General features: G+C 36.0%; 1 protein-coding gene across 38 annotated transcripts in view; it reads right to left on the bottom strand.

Moving 5' to 3' along the window:
* Positions 1–24,579, bottom strand: part of PPP1R9A (protein phosphatase 1 regulatory subunit 9A) — a 349,650-nt gene that overhangs the window by 99,251 nt on the left and 225,820 nt on the right. For all 38 annotated transcript variants that reach the window (XM_086397813.1, XM_086397812.1, XM_086397811.1 and 35 more), the window contains one exon: positions 4,560–4,695. In XM_086397813.1, coding sequence (XP_086253939.1) covers positions 4,560–4,695 — 136 coding nt within the window. The remainder of the gene's footprint in view (positions 1–4,559; positions 4,696–24,579) is intronic.

Raw genomic sequence — 24,579 nt, forward strand, 5'->3', positions numbered from 1 at the left:
AACCTAAGCCCACAGGGTTTCGCATTACATTTTGCGCTTTTTGATAGAAACGAATTCCCAAAATACAAATACGTGACTCATGTGACACAAAACATATGCCAGAATTACATCATCGTGCCTTAAAAGGTAAACACTGATAGCTGTGGCATATGAATGGAAATTAAATTTGTTACTGAAAATAAAATCTAGTTGAAATAACCTTAGGATTTCATGGGATAGTGCTGACTGTCTGAGGGGTTTACTGAAATCCTCCATGCTTACCTTTCAGATTGGGTTTTTTTTTGGGGGGCGGGGGGAGAAGAAAGAAAGAAAAATAAATGAACGATAATTTTATAAATCCAGAAGTACAATGCCTTATCACAGATACACTCAGATCTACATTTAAAATTTTTCAGTAGTTCAGATTTACATCTCCCTCTTCTTTAAAGTATCCTTTCTTTTAATTTTCAGCTGTTAGGCAGAGCCATTTTAACTTAAAAAAAAATCAGAATGTTTAACAGAGAATGAACAGAAACAGGAATCCAATTCAAATTGAGTTGGGCATTCGCTTATTTTAAATTCTTCCAGTTTAAATATTTGAAGGAAAAAAACAGAAAATTCAGAAATTTAAATGAAGTTTTGGGATTATCTGTATATTTTAAATTCTACTGGAGTATGACTTATAATTTATTAAACTATTAAAACAGATACATATAATCACACACAATACATGGTAAAACATTCTTAATCCTCAATAAGGTTCTGATAAGATGCCCACTGTTCTTTTACATTTTCAGGATATATTTCCTCACAGTGCAATGTTTTCCTTATAGGCAATTCAAGCAACCAACTCCCCTCTGTCAATGTGACAGGTTCCAAGTTAGAATCAACCCTGGGTTATGTGACCAAAACCAGAGTTATCTTTTCTTCAGCAGACAATCGGAGAAGGAAATGGCACCCCATTCCAGTACCCTTGCCTGGAAAATCCCATGGACGGAGGAGCCTGGTGGGCTGCAGTCCATGGGGTCGCGAAGAGTCGGACACGACCAAGCGACTTCACTTTCACTTTTCACTTTCATGCATTGGAGAAGGAAATGGCAACCCAGTCCAGTGTTCTTGCCTGGAGAATCCCAAGGACCGCAGAGCCTGGTGGGCTGCCATCTATGGGGTCGCACAGAGTCGGACACGACTGAAGCAACTTAGCAGCAGCAGCAGTAGACAATGCTGATCTAAGTGCTGGCTCTGGAAATTAACTGGATGAACCTGGTCGTTCTGCATTTAATTTGAGGTTTTCCTGGCTGGCCTAGGGAATGTCATGGGGGATATTATCAAATAAAAATGATTCTAACTTTGAAATCACAAGATAATTCTATAAATGGTAAGAAAAATGAGAAACCAAGTGATTGATTACACAACTCAGGGTTAACAAGGCTATGTAAATCAATAAATTATTCAACTACATATGAAATTAATAAATTATTCAAGGACCATCCAAATCGCCCATTGGATAACCAATATTGGTTATTTTCATTATGTATTTTACTTTTCATTAACACAGAGAGAGAATAAATAAAAAATAAGGACATAACACTCAAATCAATCAATTTAAAAACACTTGGAAACATTAATAAAAATAAGTCTAAATCAAGTAAATAAATTGACATGTTTACACAACAGTGGGTTTTCACTATTTGCAGACCTTTCATCTCTCCAACACACAGACAATTATGTGTGTTGGTTGGTTTTAGCTGGGCATGCTTTGGTGAGGCAGGCACAAGAAAGGGAGAGGGATACGTCCAAAAGGAACATGAGAGAGAAACAAACAATGAGAAAGAGCTCCTTGACCTTTTCAATAAAGTGAAGGTTACTTGGTGTAGCAAACACCTGCTTTCTATTTCAACAACTTGCAGGCAGAAGAAAAAGCTTAACCTAAAACTAAACTCCGATTTTTTTTAGAATAGTTGTATACTCAGCTATTCTTCCCTTTAAGCCCTATCTTCACAGGCTACTTCTGGATTAAGTATTTACCTATAGTAAAATAACTCTTCAATCTCCCTATTAATAGGAATTTATAGAACAAAGAATTCCAGAACCTAGGTGTTACAAGAAACTTCATTACCCAAAACGGGAATCCTTCCAGCATCTCTTGTGTCCCAGTTACTCTGTGTGTGCCTAGATACAGACAGACACATCTGTCTACTCCATTCAAAATCAGCAGTGTGTTGCAAAGAGTCCAGGCTTCGGAGCCAGAAGGACTCTTTTCCCATTCTAAATCTGGCAGCCACTAGCTATACCACTAGAAAAAGCCTCAATTATTACATCTTTAGGAAAAGGGGGTGGGGGAAGATTCTCTTCTGCTTGTTATAAAGATTATCTGAAATCATGTAGGAAAGGCACCCGGCAGAATGCCTGGCACTGAATATTTATTTACCCTCCTTGCCCCTGAGAATATCTGCTCAGGTGACAATCCACTCTGCTTTCCTTTTAAGAACAGGCATGCTGCTGCTGCTAAATCGCTTCAGTCATTTCCAACTCTGTGTGACCCTATGGACGGTAGCCCACCAGGCTCCTCTGTTCATGGGATTCTCTAGGCAGGAAAACTGGAGTGGGTTGCCATACCCTCCTTCAGGAGATCTTCCCAACCCAGGGATCAAACTCTGGTCTCCTGTATTGCAGGCAGATTCTTTACCGCTGAGCCACCAGGGAAGTCCCCTCGAACAGGCATACAAACAAATAAACAAAATCCATATGGTATATTTCTAAGTATAAACACTGAATGACAAATATTCCTTATGCATTTATTCAAATTATTAGAGAAAATCTTACACTAAAAAAAAACACACAAAACTTTAGGTTGAAAGCTTTGGCAGATGAATGTGATCTATTCCTCAAAATAACTGGAGAAAATATGTAGTATGTGATCTAAAATGTTCAGTTGGGAAGCCTTAATTAAAGAAATATCTGATTTTTCCCTCTTTCCTTGTTAGACCTGATGCTTTATTCCTCATGCTTTATGGAATATAAGGAACTGGCCCTGTACTTTTAAGCAAAGACACTGAGATTCAGCGACTGGAAAATTTGGCCTCCTCACCTTCCACCACTTGATGTCACCCGTACTCCCCTGAACTTCAGTCCAAATTTTTTCTAACAGAGTGAGCAGGTAACAGCCAAATCTGCAATGATCCTAATTCAGGCTTGCAGCCAAAGCAAATCAGCGTCTCTGATAAAACACAAGATACTTGTGCAGAGAACTGAAAAATTGGGAAGATGAAAGTTCAAACATTTGAGGAAATCACTGTTTTTGTTTCAAAAAAATACTTGCCATTTAAAATGAATTCTGAAAGTGAAAAACTAAATCAATTAAATAGAATTTTAAGAAACTAATTCACTCACATGAAGAATAGTCTGATGTTTATTCTTAGATCAATAGTTGACTGAAGCACCACTGAAAAAATTTTCTACTATAATAAAGAGAGCATACATCCTCATTATACTACAAGCAAATGAAAAATGAATATACATTTGGGTTAAAACATTCCACACTAAAAATACATGAAAAATATTTGAATGTCTCTTTATTAATCTTTACTAGGTCCTTGATAGAAACCAAAAAAGTTCTGGAAAAATAATATATCAGATGAGTAGAGGTTGAACATATGAAGTTGCACTGTCCTTCTACCAGCTGGTATAACAAAGAATATCTATTTTACCTGAATATTCACTATGTTTATGGAGCATGAAACACTGCAGCTACATTGTTGATTGATCCTTTGACATGTCAATGTGAAACATATGCATGTTTAACATGTTTATAAAAAAGTATGTTGTCCCATTATATCAATGTACATTTGGCACTCACATTAGAAATAGACCAGCATCTGTATTATATTACGACACACAAGGGTTCCGGAGAGTCGTTTTCACTTGGGGGTTAGCTTCTATTCATTTGCTTGATCTTTTACAGAGAGCAGGATGCAAAATTACTCCAATATGGATCTCCTCTATGGAATATGAGCTGGTGGAAAAGCTTTGTTCTGCATTATGTGAGCACAAATCATAGTGAGCAGATCCAAAGAACTTTCTCTTCCTGGGGGGAAAAAATTCTAAAAAACTCACCAATTTTCAGTACTTTTTCTGTGTATGTTTGTATATGTATGTATGTCTTTTCATTCAAAATGATTACTGATTTTTTGAAAAAGTGTTCCCTGTTACATACTTACTGTAGAAAATTTGGAAAAAAATTGAAAAATACAAAGCAGAGAGAGAAAAATCCAAGATAGCTAGTATTTATATTTTGGTATATTTACCCTTTTTTTGTTTCAATGAATGTATCTTAATAATGGTAAAAGAGGGCTTATTTGATCCAGAAGACTTCATACTTTAAATATGATACCATTAATTGATTGATAAGCTAATCACAAACACAAGCAATATTTCCTTTCTGTGAGGATGAGGTTGACACATTCTCCTTGAAAAACTGCAAAGATCTGTCTTACTGTTATATGGTGAAGAGAGTTTTATCGAGTAGGGATGTAGTAAGAAGAAATGAAGGAAGAAGAATGTTTGCAAGCGCAACTCACCTCATCGTCGTCAGCATCGTACTGGGCATAGTGCTGTTCAAGCAGCTCTCTCTGGCGCCTTTCTTGTTCCAGCGTCTGGCTTATCAACTGGGCAACCTCACTCACTTGTCCAGGTTTTTCTCGCCCAATAACAAATCTACATGAAAGTTAAAGAGAACTGGTATAGTCAGGCTCTCCAGCAAAAAAGGAATGCTAAGCAAAGTAAATAAGCTTCACATTTCATCAGAGTATATCAAGCCTCAAAAAAATAATATTACCTGTTTTTTTAAAGGTATGCTTGGGTAGAAGGAAAGGTTAGCTGAGCAATTAAAGTGATTTTTGCAGCCACAGACCAAAGGAAAAGAGGAAAAGTAAAGAAGCACAAAAATTATTACTTTAGGAGAAGACAAAACAGATGTAATCCATCCTCCAGTACTTTACACATTTTTGATGCCCTACAAAATGAAAGCAAGGTCATAATTTTCTGTAACACTGAATTTTAGAATCATTTCCACAGTTACATTCTCTTTATTTATTTTTTATTCAATTAAATTTTATTAAAAATTAACTCTATTCAATTCCTTTTTGCTATGTTCTTTGTCTTCCAAACTTTTAAAATCACAATATAATTTTCGTCCTTTTCCTTTCTAAAGTTTTTCTCTAATACATCTCTCCTAATTTTAATGAATTAATCACTTTCACAAAAGACTTTTTTTATTTCACAAAAGACTTTAAATAAATGTTTTTACCTTTCTCTTCAAGTAAAGTTATATGTTTTTTTTTTGTCACCCCTCATCCAAACATGTCCAAATACGTGAGTTATTTACTGGAAAATATTTCCCACTTTGCAATTAATCACTGTTTGCAGAGAGGAAAAATTAAAAGTCATAATTGTTTCATATATAGGATTTTCTTCTTGTCCAAGACTATTCTAGCATCTGCCAATTTAAATCTTTTTTTTTTTAATTTTATTTTATGATACAATAGACCAGTTAGACCTAATTGATATCTATAGGACATTTCATCCCAAAACAATGAATTTCACCTTTTTCTCAAGTGCACATGGAACCTTCTCCAGGATAGATCACATCCTGGGCCATAAAGCTAGCCTTGGTAAATTCAAAAAAATAGAAATCATCCCAAGCATTTTTTCTGACCACAATGCAGTAAGATTAGATCTCAATTACAGGAGAAAAACTATTAAAAATTCCAACATATGGAGGCTGAACAACACGCTGCTGAATAACCAACAAATCACAGAAGAAATCAAAAAAGAAATCAAAATTTGCATAGAAACAAATGAAAATGAAAACACAACAACCCAAAACCTGTGGGACATGGTAAAAGCAGTCCTAAGGGGAACGTTCATAGCAATCAATACAGGCACACCTCAAGAAACAAGAAAAAAGTCAAATAAATAACCTAACTCTACACCTAAAGCAACTAGAAAAGGAAGAAATGAAGAACCCCAGGGTTAGTAGAAGGAAAGAAATCTTAAAAATTAGAGCAGAAATAAATGCAAAAGAAACAAAAGAGACCATAGCAAAAATCAACAAAACCAAAAGCTGGTTCTCTGAAAGGATAAATAAAATTGACAAACCATTAGCCAGACTCATCATGAAACAAAGGGAGAAAAATCAAATCAATAAAATTAGAAACGAAAATGGAGAGATCACAACAGACAACACAGAAATACAAAGGATCATAAGAGACTACTATCAACAATTATATGCCAATAAAATGGACAATGTAGAAGAAATGGACAAATTCTTAGAAAAGTACAACTTTCCAAAACTCGACCAGGAAGAAATAGAAAATCTTAACAGACCCATCACAAACATGGAAATTGAAACTGTAATCAAAAATCTTCCAGCAAACAAAAGCCCAGGTCCAGACAGCTTCACAGCTGAATTCTACCAAAAATTTAGAGAGGAGCTAATACCTATCCTGCTCAAACTCTTCCAGAAAATTGCAGAGGAAGGTAAACTTCCAAACTCATTCTATGAGGCCACCATCACCCTAATACCAAAACCTGACAAAGATCCCACAAAAAAAGAAAACTACAGGCCAATATCACTGATGAACATAGATGCAAAAATCCTTAACAAAATTCTAGCAATCAGAATCCAACAACACATTAAAAAGATCATACACCATGACCAAGTGGGCTTTATCCCAGGGATGCAAGGATTCTTCAATATCCGCAAATCAATCAATGTAATACACCACATTAACAAATTGAAAAATAAAAACCATATGATTATCTCAATAGATGCAGAGAAAGCCTTTGACAAAATTCAACACCCATTTATGATAAAAACTCTCCAGAAAGCAGGAATAGAAGGAACATACCTAAACATAATAAAAGCTATATATGACAAACCCACAGCAAACATTATCCTCAATGGTGAAAAATTGAAAGCATTTCCTCTAAAGTCAGGAACAAGACAAGGGTGCCCACTTTCACCATTACTATTCAACATAGTTTTGGAAGTTTTGGCCACAGCAATCAGAGCAGAAAAAGAAATAAAAGGAATCCAAATTGGAAAAGAAGAAGTAAAACTCTCACTATTTGCAGATGACATGATCCTTTACATAGAAAACCCTAAAGACTCCACCAGAAAATTACTAGAGCTAATCAATGACTATGGTAAAGTTGCAGGATATAAAATCAACACACAGAAATCCCTTACATTCTCTTTAAAATGCAAAAGCTACTTGAAAAACATTTTGAGGTATGGCATACTCTATGTGAGTAAATAAGAAGGAGGCATTGACTTTTTGCTAAGTCACTATGACTCTGAAGGTAAAAAAAAAGAGAAAAAAATGTAGGTTTTTTGTTTTTTTTTTTTTGGTCTGTGATTTTAAAATGAAAAACTAAAACAAAGGAGAAGTAAATCAGTTCACTAAGATTGGAGCAAGATGCTATGAGGAAGGATGTGGTCTCAAGACATACTCAAGGAGAAATCCTGTCAATGTAATTCCTGTAAGAAAAAATATATAAAGAGAAAGTCACAGAAGACATTTACTTATTGCCATCTAGTCATTTAGATACATCCTCATTGATACTATGTTTCTTATTCAACAAATTAATATTCACTTTTTAAAATCTTTTCACACTAATATATGGCTCTATCTTTCTAAAAATACAAATAATATGCCTCCATAATATAGTTTCCATATATTTTTTAACTTCATTATTTTGGTTAGTAACTCTGTTTAATTTTGCTTATAAACTGAACTGATGTTTTCTTTCCTCTGATTGGGCTTCTCAGGTGGCTCAGTGATAAAGAATCTGCCTGCAATGCAGGAGACACAAGAGATGTAGGTTCAATCCTTGGATTCAGAAGATCCTATGTAGAAGGAAGTGGCAACACACTCCAGTATTATTGCCTAGAAAATTCCATGGACAGAGGAGCCTGGCGGGCTATAGTCCATGGGGTTTCACAGAGTTGGACATGATTGAGCAACTAACAGTTCTGATTATAATACTTTGCTATTTTCAATTACAATTTTAAAAGAAGTACTCTACCATTCTCTGTACAAATACACTAAATGTCAAAATTTTTATACTTGGATGTTAGTAATTTTTAGAGTTATTTTTATGTGTTTCAAATAAGTGTGAAAGTATGCCTCAGTGTTCATTTATCACCCAAGTTATTTTTCTTTGGGAAATTAATCATTGAGTTATAATCATTTTCTATATATTCTGGATACATATATGTTAGGTAGTTAGAATAGGAAAAAGGAGTCAAAAATAGTGATGGCAAAAAAACAAAGAAAGGAAAAAGCCCGGAAAAATAGAACAAAGGAAGGACCAAGAACCTGAGTGAGAACCTCAGATGAAGCAAACAGCCCTCCTGGCTAGCCCAGTTTACATCGGACAGGCTCAGGGGGATGAGGAAAACATACAAAAGGGGGAGCCAAAATTAAGCCGCTGGCTTCTCTTCTCTTCACTTCTTTTGGGCTGGCCTGCCCTCACACCTCGAGGATGTATTTTCCTTTGCTTGCCGAATAAAACTGAGCTGTATAACACTACTCCATTGCTTCAAATTTTTGCTGCAGTGAGACAGAACCAAGGAAATTACACACTCCCCTGACATATATATGTATTATAGATACAGATATACACACACAAATCATGTATGTGATTTATTATATTCTCTCAGTCTGTGGGTTGCCTTTTAATTTTCCTAAGTTTTTCAAGGAAGTCCAAATTATTCTTTTTTAAAAGATTGTGATTTGTGCTTCCTACCTAAGAAATCTGCCTGATTTAATATTACAAAGATTTTCTCCAGTTAGGTTGGTGCAAATGTAATTTCTGTTTGAGGTGGTGAATTTTGGATCATTATAACTAGGCTCAAACACATTTTTATTAATCAAATAGGAATGATTACAATCAACACAATTTTTCCAGTGAGAAATAAGTTTATCACTGTGGCATAAAAATCTGTAGCTGGGGATTCAAAGAACTCTTGGAATGCATTTTCTGGATCCTGCTAATTGTGGAAGCATTTTCTCTGGAAAAATTGTCAAGATGCTTGAAGAAATGGTAGTTGGTTGGTGAGAGGTGAATATGCTGGAGGAGGCAAAACTTCATAGTTCAATTTGTTCAAGTTTTTAACGTGTGGTTGGACATTGTCATTGGGAAGAACTGGGCTCGTTCTGTTGAACAATGCCAGCTGCAGGGGCTGCAGTTTTCAGTGCATCTTATCAATTTGCTGAGCATAATTCTCAGATGTAATAGTTTCACAGGGATTCAGAAAGTTGTAGTGGATCAGACCAGCAAGAGACCACCAAACAGTAACCATAATCTTTTTTGGTGCAAGTTGGCTTTGGGAAGTGCTTTGGGCTTCTCAGTCCAACCATTGAGGTGGTCATCACCAGTTGTTGTATACAATCCACTTTTTGTTGCATTTTGCAATCTGATTGAGAAATGGTTCATTGTTGTTGCATAGAATAAGAGAAGAAGGCCCTTCAAACTGACAATTTTTTTTGATTTCTGGTCAGCTAATCCACTTTTTGAGCTTTTGCACCTTTCCAATTTGCTTCAAATGCTGAATGACTGTAAAATGGTCAACGCTGAGTTCTTAGGCAACTTCTCAAATAGCTGTAAGAGGATCAGCTTTGATGATGACTCTCAATTTTCACTGTCAACTTCCGATGGCCAGCAATTATGCTCATCTTCAAGTCTCTTGTCTCCTTTGCAAGACTTCTTGAACCACCACTGCATTGTATTGTACGTTAGAAGTTCCTGAGCCAAATGCACTGTTGATGTTGCAAGTTGTCTCTGATGTTTCACGACCCATTTTGAACTCAAATAAGAAAATTGCTCAAATCTGCTTTTTGTCTAACATCATTTCCATAGTCTAAAATAAACAGAAAATAAACAGCAAGTAAAGGCTCTTAAGAGTCCCTTAGACAGCAGGGAGATCAAACCAGTCAATCATAATGGAAATCAACCCTGAAGGACTGAAGCTGAAGCTCCAATACTTCGGCCATCTGACGCAGAGCTGACTCATTGGAAAAGACCCTGATGCTGGGAAAGACTGAAGGCAGGAGGAGAAGGTGACGACAGAGGGTGAGATGGCTGAATGGTATCACTGACTCAATGGACCTAAGTTTAAGCAAGCTCTGGGAGATGGTGAAGGACAGGGAAGCCAGGTGTGCAGCAGTCCATGGGGTCACAAAGAGTTGGACATAACTTAGCAACTGAAGAACAACAATAAGTCACTAGCAAAAAAACATAAAGCAAGAAATGTGCATTAAAATGATATATAACATAACCACATTTATTTATAATATATTCCAATATCAAATGGCAAATTTCAATAGTACAAAAACCACAATTACTTTTGTCCCAACCTAATATTTTCCTTCTTAAAGTGTTAATGTTCTGATTTTTTTTTTTTTTTATCAGTATCTCTTTTGCTGTCTCGTACACAGGGTTATTGTTACCATCTTTCTAAATTCCATATATATGCGTTAGTATACTGTATTGGTGTTTTTCCTTCTGGCTTACTTCACTCTGTATAATAGGCTCCAGTTTCATCCACCTCATTAGAACTGATTCAAATGTTTTCTTTTTAATGGCTGAGTAATACTCCATTGTGTATATGTACCACAGCTTTCTTATCCATTCATCTGCTGATGGACATCTAGGTTGCTTCCATGTCCTGGCTATTATAAACAGTGCTGCGATGAACATTGGGGTACACGTGTCTCTTTCCCTTCTGGTTTCCTCAGTGTGTATGCCCAGCAGTGGGATTGCTGGATCATAAGGTAGTTCTATTTCCAGTTTTTTAAGGAATCTCCACACTGTTCTCCATAGTGGCTGTACTAGTTTGTATTCCCACCAACAGTGTAAGAGGGTTCCCTTTTCTCCACACCCTCTCCAGCATTTATTACTTGTAGACTTTTGGATCGCAGCCATTCTGACTGGTGTGAAATGGTACCTCATTGTGGTTTTGATTTGCATTTCTCTGATAATGAGTGATGTTGAGCATCTTTTCATGTGTTTGTTAGCCATCTGTATGTCTTCTTTGGAGAAATGTCTATTTAGTTCTTTGGCCCATTTTTTGATTGGGTCATTTATTTTTCTGGAGTTGAGCTCTAGGAGTTGCTTGTATATTTTTGAGATTAGTTGTTTGTCAGTTGCTTCATTTGCTATTATTTTCTCCCATTCTGAAGGCTGTCTTTTCACCTTGCTAATAGTTTCCTTTGATGTGCAGAAGCTTTTAAGGTTAATTAGGTCCCATTTGTTTATTTTTGCTTTTATTTCCAATATTCTGGGAGGTGGGTCATAGAGCATCCTGCTGTGATGTATGTCGGAGAGTGTTTTGCCTATGTTCTCCTCTAGGAGTTTTATAGTTTCTGGTCTTACGTTGAGATCTTTAATCCATTTTGAGTTTATTTTTGTGTATGGTGTTAGAAAGTGTTCTAGTTTCATTCTTTTACAAGTGGTTGACCAGATTTCCCAGCACCACTTGTTAAAGAGATTGTCTTTAATCCATTGTATATTCTTGCCTCCTTTGTCAAAGATAAGGTGTCCATATGTGCGTGGATTTATCTCTGGGCTTTCTATTTTGTTCCATTGATCTATATTTCTGTCTTTGTGCCAGTACCATACTGTCTTGATGACTGTGGCTTTGTAGTAGAGCCTGAAGTCAGGTAGGTTGATTCCTCCAGTTCCATTCTTCTTTCTCAAGATCGCTTTGGCTATTCGAGGTTTTTTAATGTTTTAATGTTTTGATTTTATATCAGGTAGGTGAAATCTTTCAAATTTATTTTCATGCATGATGTTTGGTAAAGGGGGGTTCAATATTTTCCAAATGGGTAGCCAGCTGTTTCTATACCATGTTTTGAAAAGACTATTCATTACCACCACTGAATTACTCAGGCACATTTGCTGAAAATAAATTGACCATGTACTTGTGTGCTGATTTCTGAACTTTTCAATCTTTTGCATTGATGTATTTATCCCTGTGCCAATACCACACTGCCTTCATTGTAATATACTTAATCTTGAAACTAGTCCTGGAGTTATCCAATTATGTGTGCCCTTTTCAAAATTACTATTCTAAGTTATCTAAATAGCTACATAAATTTTAAAACTAGCTTATCAGTTTCATTTGAAAAGCACATTGATGTTTGATTTGGGATTGCTTTGAATCTATAGATCAATTTGTAGATCAATTCTACTAATAATATAGAATTGTCTGATCCATGAACATAGTAATTCTCTACATTTATTTTTAATTATTTCTATTGAAATAAAGTTGACAATACTATGTAACAATATTATGTTAGTTACAGGTGTATTACATAATGATTTGATACTTTCATACATTATGAAAGATCACCCTAAGTCTAGTAACTATCTGTCCCCACACAGATTTACTACACTATTACTGACCATATTCCTTATTCTGTATATTACACCTTGACTTCCTTAACATATAACTAGAGATTTGAATTTCTTTTTTTAAAAAATAGGTTTAATTTTCTTTTTTTCTAATTTATTTTTTATTGAAGGATAATTGTTTTATAGAATTTTGTCATTTTCTGTCAAACCTCAACATGAATCAGCCATAGGTATACATATAACCCCTCCTTTCTAAATCTCCCTCCCATCTCCCACCCCATCCCACTCCTCTATATTGATACAGAGCTGCTGTTTGAATTTCCTGAGCCATACAGCAAATTCTCGTTGGCTAACTATTTTACATATGGTAATGTAAGTTTCCATGGTACTTTTTCCATACATCTGACCCTCGCTTCCCCTCATCCCATGTCCATAAACCTATTCTCTATGTCTGTTTCTCCACTGCTGTCCTGTAAATAAATTCTTCAGTACCATTTTTCTAGATTCCACATATATGTGTTAGAGTACGATATTTATCTTTCTCTTTCTGACTCACTTCAGTCTGTATAATAGGTTCTAGGTTGAGCCACCTCATTAGAACTGACTCAAATGCATTTCTTTTTATGGCTAAGTAATATTTCATTGTGTACATTTACCACTTCTTTATCCACTCATCTGTCGATGAACATCTAGGTTGCTTCCATGTTCTAGCTATTGTGAATAGTGCTACAATGAACAATGGGATACACGTGTCTTTTTCGATTTTAGTTTTCTCAGGTTATATGCCTAGGAGTGGCATTGCTGAGTCATACTGTGGTTTTATTCCTAGTTTTCAAAGGACTCTCCATACTGTCTTTCATAGAGGCTGTACAATTTACATTCTTACCATCAGTGCAAGAGTGTTCCCTTTGCTCCATATCCTCTACAGCATTTATTGTTTGTAGACTTTTTGATGATGGCCATTCTGACCGGTTGGAGGTGATATCTCATTGTAGTTTTGATTTGCATTTCTCTAATAATGAGTGATGTTGAGCATCTTTTCATGCATTTGATAAGCATCTGTAGGTCTTCTTTGGACAAATGTCTGTTTAAGTCTTTTCCCCACTTTTTGACTGAGTTGTATGTATATTTTGGAAATTAATCCTTTGTCAGTTGTTTCATTTGCTATTATTTTCTCCCATTCTGAGGGTTGTCTTTTCACCTGGCATATAGTTTCCTTTGCTGTGCACAAGCTTTTAAGTTTAATCAAGTCCCACTTGTTTACTTTTGTTTTTATTTCCATTACTCTAGGAGGTGGGTCATAGAGGATCTTGCTTTGATTTATGTCATCAAGTGTTCTGCCTATGTTTAAGAGTTTTATAGTTTCTGGTCTTGCATTTAGGTCTTTAATCCATTATGAGTTTATCTTTGTGTATGGTGTTAGGAAGTGTTCTAATTTCATTCTTTTACATGCAGCTGTCCAGTTTTCCCAGCACCATTTCTTGAAGAGGCAATCTTTGCCCCATTGTATAATTCTTGCCTCTTGTCAAAAATAAGGTACCCATAGGTTCATGGGTTTACTTCTGGGCTTTCCATCTTGTTCTGTTGGTCTATATTTCTGTTTTTTTGGCAGTACCATACTGTCTTGATGACTGTAGCTTTGTAGTATAATCTGAAGTCAGGAAGGTTGTTTCCTCCAGCTCCATTCTTCTTTCTCAGGACTGCTTTGGCTATTCGGTGTTTTTTGTGTTTCCATATGAATTGTGAAATTTTTTGTTCCAGTTCTGTGAAAGCTGCCATTGCTAATTTGATAAGGATCTCACTGAATCTGTAGATTGTGTTTGGTAGTATTGTCATTTGCACAATATTGATTCTTCCTACCTAGGAACATGGAATATCTCTCCATCTGTTTCTGTTGTCTTTGATTTCTTTCATTAGTGTCTTATAGTTTTCTGTGTACAGTTCTTTTGTCTCCTGAGGTAAGTTTATTCCTAGATATTTCTTTTTCTTGGAATGGTGAATGGCATTGTTTCCTTAATTTCTCTTTCTGATTTTTCATTGTTAGTATATAGAAAGGCAAGTGATTTCTGTGCATTGATTTTGTATCCTGCAACTTTGCTGTATTCACTGATTCAGTTCAGTTCAGTTCACTCGCTCAGTTGTGTCCGACTCTTTGCGACCCCATGAATCGCAGCACGCCAGGCCTCCCTGTCCATCACCAACTCCTGGAGTTCACCCAGACTCACGCCCATCGAGTCAGTGATGCCATCCAGACATCTCATCCTCTGTCATCCCCTTCTCCTCCTGCCCGCAATCCCTCCCCCAGTATCAGAGTCTTTTCTGACAAGTCAACTCTTCACATGAGGTGGCCAAAGTACTGGAGTTTCAGCTTCAGCATCATTCCTTCCAAAGAAATCCCAGGGCTGATCTCCTTCAGAATGGACTGGTTGGATCTCCTTGCAGTCTAAGGGACTCTCAAGAGTCTTCTCCAAAACCACAGTTCAAAAGCATCAATTCTTCAGCGCTCAGCCTTCTTCACAGTCCAACTCTCACATCCATACATGACCACAGGAAAAACCATAGCCTTGACTAGACGGACCTTTGTTGGCAAAGTAATGTCTCTGCTTTTGAATATGCTGTCTAGGTTGGTCATAACTTTCCTTCCAAGGAGTAAGCATCTTTTAATTTCACGGCTTTAGTCACCATCTGAAGTGATTTTGGAGCCCAGAAAAATAAAGTCTGACACTGTTTCCACTGTTTCCCATCTATTTGCCTTGAAGTGGCGGGACCGGATGCCATGATCTTCGTTTTCTGAATGGTGAGCTTTAAGCCAACTTTTTCACTCTCCACTTTCACTTTCATCAAGAGGCTTTTTAGTTCCTCTTCACTTACTGCCATAAGGGTGGTGTCATCTGCATATCTGAGGTTATTGATATTTCTCCCGGCAATCTTGATTCCAGCTTGTGTTTCTTTCAGCCCAGTGTTTCTCATGATGTACTCTGCATTATAAGTTAAATAAGCAGGGTGACAATATACAGCCTTGACGTATTCCTTTTCCTATTTGGAACCAGTCTGTTGTTCCATGTCCAGTTCTAACTGTTGCTTCCTGACCTGCATACAAATTTCTCAAGAGGCAGATCAGGTGGTCTGGTATTCCCAGCTCTTTCAGAATTTTCCACAGTCCAAGGCTTTGGCATAGTCAATAAAGCAGCAATAGATGTTTTTCTGGAACTCTCTTGCTTTTTCCATGATCCAGCCGATGTTGGCAATTTGATCTCTGGTTCCTCTGCCTTTTCTAAAACCAGCTTGAACATCAGGAAGTTCATGGTTCATGTATTGCTGAAGCCTTCTGGCTTGGAGAATTTTGAGCATTACTTTACTAGCATGTGAGATGAGTGCAATTGTGCGGTAGTTTGAGCATTCTTTGGCATTGCCTTTCTTTGGGATTGGAATGAAAATTGACCTTTTCCAGTCCTGTGGCCACTGCTGAGTTTTCCAAATTTGCTGGCATATTGACTGTGGCACTTTCACATAATCATCTTTCAGGATTTGAAATAGCTCAACTGGAATTCCATCACCTCCACTAGCTTTGTTTGTAGTGATGCTTTCTAAGGCCCACTTGACTTCACATTCCAGGATGTCTGGCTCTAGGTCAGTGATCACACCATCGTGAGTATCTGGGACGTGAAGATCTTTTTTGTACAGTTCTTCTGTGTATTCTTGCCACCTCTTCTTGATATCGTCTGCTTCTGTTAGGTCCATACCATTTCTGTCCTTTATCAAGCCCATCTTTGCATGAAATGTTCCCTTGGTATCTCTAATTTTCTAGAAGAGATCTCTAGTCTTTCCCATTCTGTTGTTTTCCTCTATTTCTTTGCATTAATTGCTGAGGAAGGCTTTCTTATCTCTTCTTGCTATTCTTTGGAAGTCTGCATTCAGATGCTTGTATCTTTCCTTTTCTCCTTTGCTTTTCGCTTCTCTTCTTTTCACAGCTATTTGTAAGGCCTCCCCAGACAGCCATTTTGCTTTTTTGCATTTCTTTTCCATGGGGATGGTCTTGATCCCTGTCTCCTGTACAATGTACAATTTGTGTACATTGAAGAATCTTTGCATCCCTGGAACAAACCTAGCTTGCTCATGGTGTATGAGCTTTTTGATGTGTTGCTGAATTCCCTTTGCCGAAATTCTGTTGAGGATTTTTGCATCTATGTTCATCAGTGACATTGGCCTGTAGTTTTCTTGTGTTGTCTTTGTCTGGTTTTAGTATCAGGGTAATGGTGGCCTTTAGAATGAGTTTTGAAATGTTCCTTCCTCTGCAATTTTTTGAAAGAGTTTTAGAAGGATAGGCATTAGCTCTTCTCTAAACGCGTGATAGAATTGTCCTGTGAAGCCGTCTGGTCCCGGGCTTTTGTTTTTTGAGAGATGTTTGATCACAGCTTCAATTTCAGTGCTTCTAATTGGGTTGCTCATAATTTATATTTCTTCCTGGTTCAGTCTTGGAAGACTGAACTTTTCTAAGAATCTGTCCATTTCTTTCAGGTTACCCATTTTATTGCCATACAGTTGTTCATAATAGTCTCTTATAATTCTTTGTATTTCTGCATTGCTTGTTTTATCTTCTCCTTTTTCATTTCTAGTTGTTGATTTGATGCTTCTCTCTTTTTTTGTCGATAAGCCTGGCTAAAGGCTTGCCAGTTTTATCTTCTCAAAGAACCAGCTTTTAGTTTTATTACTCTTTACTATTGTTTCTTCCATTTCTTTTTCATTTATTCTGCTTGGATCTTTATGATTTCTTTCCTTCTACTAATTTTGGGGTGGTTTTTTTTTCTTCTTCCAGTTTAGGTGTAAAGTTAGGTTGTCTACCTGATGCTTTTCTTGTTTCTGGAGGCATGATTGTATGGACATAAACTTCCCTCTTAGGACTGCTTTTGCTGCATCCCATAGGTTTTGAGTTGTCATGTTTTCATTGTCATTTGTTTCTAGATATTTTATTTCCCTTTTGATTTCTTCAGTAATGTGTTGGTTATTTAGAAACGTGTTGTTTAATTTCCATGTGTTTGTGTTTCTTTCAGTTTTTTTCTTGTAATTGAAATCTAGTCTCATAGCATCGTGGTTGAGAGAAGATGCCTGATACGATTTCAATTTTCTTAAATTTACTGAGCTTTTATTTGCAACCCAAGATGACGTCTATCCTGGAGATTGTTCTATGTGCACTTGAGAAGAAGGTGTTTTCCTCTGCATTTGGATAGAATATCCTGAAGATATCAATGAGATCCATCTCATCTAATGTATCATTTAAGACTTGTGTTTCCTTATTAATTTTCTGTTGTGATGATCTGTCCATCGGTGTGAGTGGGGTGTTATAAGTCTCCTACTATTATTGTGTTACTGTTAATTTCTCCTTTTATGCCCTTTAGTGTTTGTCTTATGTATTGAGGTGCTCCTATGTTGGGTACATATAGATATTTACAATTGTTATGTCTTCCTCCTGGATTGATTCCTTGATCATTACGTAGTGTCCTTCCTTATCTCTTGTAATATTCTTTATTTTAAGGTCTATTTTGTCTGATATGAGGATTGCTAGTCCAGGTTTGCATTGCTTCCCATTTGCATGGAATATATTTTTCCATTCTCTCACTTTCAGTCTATATGTGCTGTGAGGTCTGCAGTGGGTTTCTTTTAGACAGTATATATATATATGGGTCTTACTTTTGTATCCATTCAGCCAGTCTGTATCTTTTAGTTGGAGCATTTAATCCATTTACATTTAAAGTGATTATTGAAAAATATGTTCCTACTGCCATTTTCTTAATCGTTTGGGTTTGATTTTGTATATCTTTTTTCTTCTCTTGTATTTCTTGGCTATATAAGTCCCTTTAACATTTGTTGTAAAGCTGGTTACATGGTACTGAATTTTCTTAACTTTTGCTTGTCTGAAAAGCTTTTGATTTCTCCATCAATTTTGAATGAGATCCTTGTGGGGTACAGTAGGTTTTTTCCTTTTCAATACTTTAAATATATCCTTCCAGTCCCTTCTGGCCTGCACAGTTTCTGCTGAAAGATCAGCTGTTAAGCATATGGGGTTTCCCTTGTATGTCACTTATTGCTTCTCCCTTGCTGCTTTTAATATTCTTGTGTTTAGTCTTTGTTAGTTTGATTAGCATGTGTCTTGGCTTGTTTCTCCTTGGTCTTATCCTGTATGGGACTCTTTGTGCCGCTTGAACTTGATTGACTATTTCCTTTTCCATGTTGGGGAAATTTTCAACTATAATCTCTTCAAAATTTTTCTCATACCCTTTCTTTTTCTCTTCTTCTTCTGGGACCCCTATAAGTCGAATGTGGCTGTGTTTGATATTGTCCCAGAGGTCTCTGAGATGATCCTCAGTTCTTTTCATTCTTTTTTACTTTATTCTGCTCTTCAGAATTTATTTCCACCATTGTATCTTCCAGCTCACTGATTCATTTTTCTGCTTCAGATATTCTACTATTGATTCCTTCTACAGTATTTTTAATTTCAGTAATTCTGTTGTTCTTCTCTATATGTTTATTCTTTAATTCTTCTAGGTCTTTGTTAATTGATTCTTGCATTTTCTCCATTTTGTTTTCAAGTTTTTTGATCATATTTACTATCATTATTCTGAATTTTTTTTCAGGTAGTTTGCCTATTTCCTCTTCATTTATTTGGACTTCTGTGTTTCTAATTTGTTCCCTCATTTGTGTAGTATTTTTCTGCCTTTTCATTATTTTTTTTTAACTTATTGTGTTTGAGATCTCCTTTTCCCAGGCTCCAAAGCTGAATTCTGTCTTCCTTTTGGTTTCTGCCTTCCTAAGGTTGGTCTAGTGGTTTGTATAAGCTTCCTACAGGGTGAGATTTGTGCTGAGTTTTTGTTTGTTTGTTTTTCTTCTGAGGGGCAAGGCTGAGTGAGGTGGGAATCCTGTCTGCTGAAGATTGGCTTTGTATTTTTGTTTTGTTTGTTGTTTAGATGAGGCATCCTGCACAGGGTGCTACTGGTGGTTGGGTGATGCCGGGTCTTGTATTCAAGTGGTTTCCTTTGTGTGAGTTCTCACTATTTGATACTCCCTAGTTTTAGTTCTCTGGTAGTCTTGATCTTGGAGTCAGTGCTCCCACTCCAAATGCTCAGGGCTTGATCTCTGGTCAGGAACGAGGATTCTATAAGTGGTTTGTTATGGCATTAAGTGAGATTAAATCAAATATCCAAAAATGAGAAACCAAAGGTGAAACCCAGACAAATGGCAGTTATAAAATCAGGCAAATAATAATTAAAATAATGAAATATACACCATATACACATTCCCCCATGGGCAAAGTCAAAACAGTCCAACAAAAATAAAGTACAGTAGATTGGCCTGGAGAACAAAGTAAATCAAAAATTATATTTACTAGTTAAGAACAAAACTAAGTAAAGTACAAACTGGAAAACAAAACTAATGCAAGGTGCCAAGTGGGGAATAAAGCAATGAAACAAAACTAACAAATATGTTGAGAGGAAAGGAAATAAAGAAAAGAAAGAAAGAATAGATATGCTAAGTTAAACAGAGGTAGATGAAGAAGATTTATATACATTAAAGATTAACTTCAAGGGGAAGAGAACAGTAGGAAAGGCAAACAAAAGAATAAATGTAGAAAAAATATAATAGGTTTTTTAAAAATTAAAATTATAAAAAAGAGAAAAGAAAAAAAAAAAGGAAGAAGAAAGAAAAAAGGAAAACTCCATAGAACTGCAAAAGCCCAACACAGAGTCAGAGGTTTATAGCAGCAATAAAAAGTGTGACTGAATAGACACATATATGTATACACCCATAAGCAAAATCAAAACAGCTCAACAAAAATAAAGTACAATAGACTGACCTGGCAAACAAAGGAAACCAAAAATTGTATCTACCAGAACAAAACTAAAGCACAAACTGGAAAACAAAACTAAAGCAAGGTGCCAATTGGTGAATAAAGCAATGAAAATAAAACTAACAAAATGTTGAGAGGAAAGGAAAGAAAGAAAGAATGGATATGCAAAGTTAAATCGAGGTAGATGAAGATTTATATACATTAAAGATTAACTGCAAGGGGAAGAGAACAGTAGGAAAGGCAAACAGTGATAAATATAGAAAAAATGTAATAGGGTTTAAAAAATTAAAATTATAAAAAAGAGAAAAGAAAAAAAAAAGAAGAAAGAACAAAGGGAAAAAGGAAAACTCCACAGAACTACAAAAGCCCAATGTAGTGGCAGAGCTTTGTAACAACAATAAAAAGTGTGACTGAATACACACGAAATTTGCATTTCTTAAAACCTTCAGCTATTTAGCTGTGTGTGTGTGTGTGTGTGTGTGTGCGTGCCACTTTGTCTTTATCCTTTCACCTCATGTTGGACACTTAGGTTGCTTCTATATCTAGAGTATTGTAAATAAAGGTCCAGTGAGCATTTGAGTGCATATATTTTTTTCAAATCATGGTTTTTATTTTCTTCAAATAAATACCCAGAAGTAAATTACTAAATCATATTGCAGTTGTATTTTTAATTTTCTGAGGAACTTCCATACTGTTTTCCATAATGTCTGCACCAATTTACAATTCCACCAACAGTGCACAAGCACTCCCTTTTCTCGACATCCTCATTAACACTTATTCGTTGTCTATTTGATAACAGTTATTCTGATGCGTTATCTCATTGTAATTTTTACTTGCATGTCTCTGATGATTAGTGATGTTGAGCATCTTTTCATGTGGCTGTTGGCCATATGTCTTCTTTGGAAAAGTGTCTATTTAGGCCCCCTGGCCATTTTTAAATTGGGTTCTTTGTTATTTTGATATTGAGTTATGTGAGTTCTTTGTATATTTTAGACTTTAATCTTTTATCTTTTGCAAATATCTTCTCCCATTCAGCTGGCTGCCTTTTCACTTTGCTGATAGCTTCCTTCACTATGCAGAAGTTTTTTAGTTTAATGTGGTCCCATTTGTTTATTTTTTTGTTTCCCTTGTCTAAGGAGACATATTTCCCCCAAATTATATTGTTAGGACTGATGTCAGAGAGCATACAGCCTATGTTTTTTTTCTAGGAGTTTTATGGCTTCGGGTCTTAAAGTCTTTAATCCATTTTGAGTTTATTTTTGTATATGGTATGAGAAAGTAGTCCAGTTTGGTTATTTCGCATGTCTAGTTATCACAACACCATTTACTGAAGAGGCTGTCTTTTCCCCATTTTATATGTTGCCTTCTTTGATTAATTGACTATGATTATTTGCTGTAGTTGTGTGAAAAATGATTTTGGCATTTTGATACTGATTACACTCAATCTATAGATTGCCTAAGGAGTATTCTGACAATGTTAAGTCTTCCAGTCCATAAGCATGGTGTGTATTTCCTTTTGTTTATGTCATCTTCAGTTTCTTCCATCTGTGTCTTACAGTTTTCTGAGTACAAGTCTTGTATTGCTTTAGTTAGGTTTATTCCCAGGTGGTGGCTCAGATATAAAAGAATCTGCCTGCAATGCAGGAGACCCAGGTTCAATCTGGGTTAGGAAGATCCCCTGGAGCATTCCATGGACAAAGGAGCCTGGGAGGCTACAGTTCATGGGGCCGCAGAGAGTTGGGCATGACTGCGTGACTAACACTTCATTCACAGGTATTTTATTCTTTAGGATACAATTGTAAATTGAGTTGTTTTCTTAATTTCTCTTTCTGATGTTTTGTTGTCAGTGTATAGAATCATAGAAAACTTTTGGATATTAATTTTGAGGCCTGTCACTTTACTGAATTCATTCGTTAGTTCTAAGTTTTTTTGATGGCGACTTTAGGATTTTCTATATATAGTATCGGAGAAGGAAGTGGTAATCCACTCCAGGATTCTTGCCTGGAGCATTCCATGGACAGATGAGCCTGGCAGGCTACAGTCCACTGGGTCACAAAGAGTTGGACTGAGCGAGTAACACCACTACTCTACTCCTCCTCCTCCTACTACATAGAATCAGGTCATCGCAAACAATGATAGTTTTAATTCTTCCTTTTCAATTTGGATTCCTTCTGTTTATTTTTCTTATTTGACTGCTGTGGCTAGGACTTACAATACTATATTAAATAAAGTGGCAGCAATTGGCATCCTTGTTTTGATCCAGATCCTAGTAGAAATGCTTTCAGCTTTTCACCATTGGGTATGACGTTGGCTGTGGGTCTGTCATATATGTCTCTTATTATGTTGGGGTAAGTTCCCTCTCTATTGTTTATCATAAATGCATGTTGAACTTTGATAAAAGTTTTTCTACATCTATTGAGATAATAAAATTTTTTTTCAATTTGATAATGTTATGACATTGATTTTTGTATACCAAACTATCCTTGTACCACTGGGATAAATTCCACCTGACCATGTTATTATATATTCCTTTTAATGTACTGTTGAATTCAGTTTGCTAATATTTTGTTGAAAATTGTTACATCTAGCTTTATCAATGACATTGACCTTGATTCTCTTTTTTGTGTAGTAATTCCATCTGGTTTTAGTATCAGGGTGATGCTGACCTCATAGAATGAGTTCAGAAGCACTCCTTTCCCTTCAGATTTTTGAAGTAGCTTGAGAAGGACAGATTTCAGTCATCCTTTAAATGCATGGTAGAACTCATTGATGAGGCCATTTAGTCCTGGACTTTTATTGGGGGGTGGGGGCGGATTTTTAAATCAGTGATTCAATGCCATTACTGGTAATCAGTTTGCTCATATTTCCTATTTCTTTCTCAATCAATCTTTGGAACTGTATATTTCTAGGAATTTATTCATTTCTTCTAGGTTGTCTTTTACAACCTAGAAGGTATGTAACAGTTCATAGTAATTTCTTATGTTTCTTTGCATTTCAATGGTGTCAGTTCTAACTTCTCTTTTACTACTGATTTTATTTGGGCCCATGATGAGTCTGGCTAAAGTTTACCAATTTTGTTTGTCTTTTCAAGAACCAGGTCTTAGTTTCATTGATCTTTTTCTTTCTTTTTTTAAGTCTCTATTTCATTTACTTTTCCTCTGATTTTTATGATTTCTTTCCTTCTACTAATTTCAAGTTTTGCTTGTCCCTCATTTTCTAGCTCCTTTTGGTATAAGGTTTGATTATTTATTTGAGATTTTTTTCTGTCTCCTGAAGTAATCTGGTACCACTGTAAACTTTCCTCTTAGAACTGCTTTTATTATGTTCCATAGATACCAATCATTGTGTTTCCATTTTACTTGTCTCCAACAGTGCTTCAGTTCCTTCTTTGATTCCTTCAGTAACCCGTTGGTTGTTTAGCAGCATATTGTTTAGCTTCCACGTTTGTGTTTTTTGCAGGTTTTTTCCTCCTTATAGTAATGGTCTCATTAGCACTGTTGCAGAATAAGATACTTGATGTGATTTCAATCTTCTTAAATTTCATGAGACTTATGAAATCCATGTGGTCTAATCTTTCATTTAGGAGCAGTGTTTCCGTATTGATTTTCTGTCTACAAGATCTTCCTGTTGATATAAGTGGCCTGTTAAAGTCCCCTACTATTATTGTATCACTCTCAATCTCTCCCTTTGTGTTTGTTAACATGCGCTGTATGCATTTAGGTGCTCCTATGTTGGGTATACACATATTTACAATTGTTAATTTTCTTGTTGAATTGATCCCTTCATCATTATGCAATGTCCTTCTTTATCTCTTACTGCAGTCTTTGTTTTAAAGTCTATCTTATCTGATATAAGTACTGCCCAGCTTTCTGTTTCCATTTGCATGTAAAACCTCTTTCCTGCCCTTTGTTTTCAGTCTGTGTGTGTCTTTAGATCTGAAATGACTCTCATCCAGGCAGCATACCTGTGGGCCTTGTTTTCTACTCCATTCAGCCTCTCTATATCTTTTGATTGGACCATTTAATCCATTCACATTTCAAGTAACTGTTGATAGGTATGTACTTGTTGTCACTGTGTTTACTGTTTTGGGGGTTTTGTAGTTCTTTTTGTTTCCTCTTTTACTCTCTTTCCTTGTGATTTGACAACTGTCTTTTCTCTTTTCTTGCATGTATGTGTATCTATTATAGGTTTCTGACTTGTGATTACCAGGAGGTTCATCTATAACACCAATGTATATGTATTTATTTTAAGTTAGTGATCTCAAGTTCAACTATATTCTAACAACCCTGCATTTTTACTCCTCCAAATCACATTTAACTTTCTTGTTACCACAT

The sequence above is a fragment of the Bos grunniens genome, chromosome 4 (assembly GCF_055505025.1).
Source record: "Bos grunniens cultivar Pamir isolate PY7600 chromosome 4, Bosgru_T2T1.0, whole genome shotgun sequence".
Taxonomy (NCBI): Eukaryota; Metazoa; Chordata; class Mammalia; order Artiodactyla; family Bovidae; genus Bos; species Bos grunniens.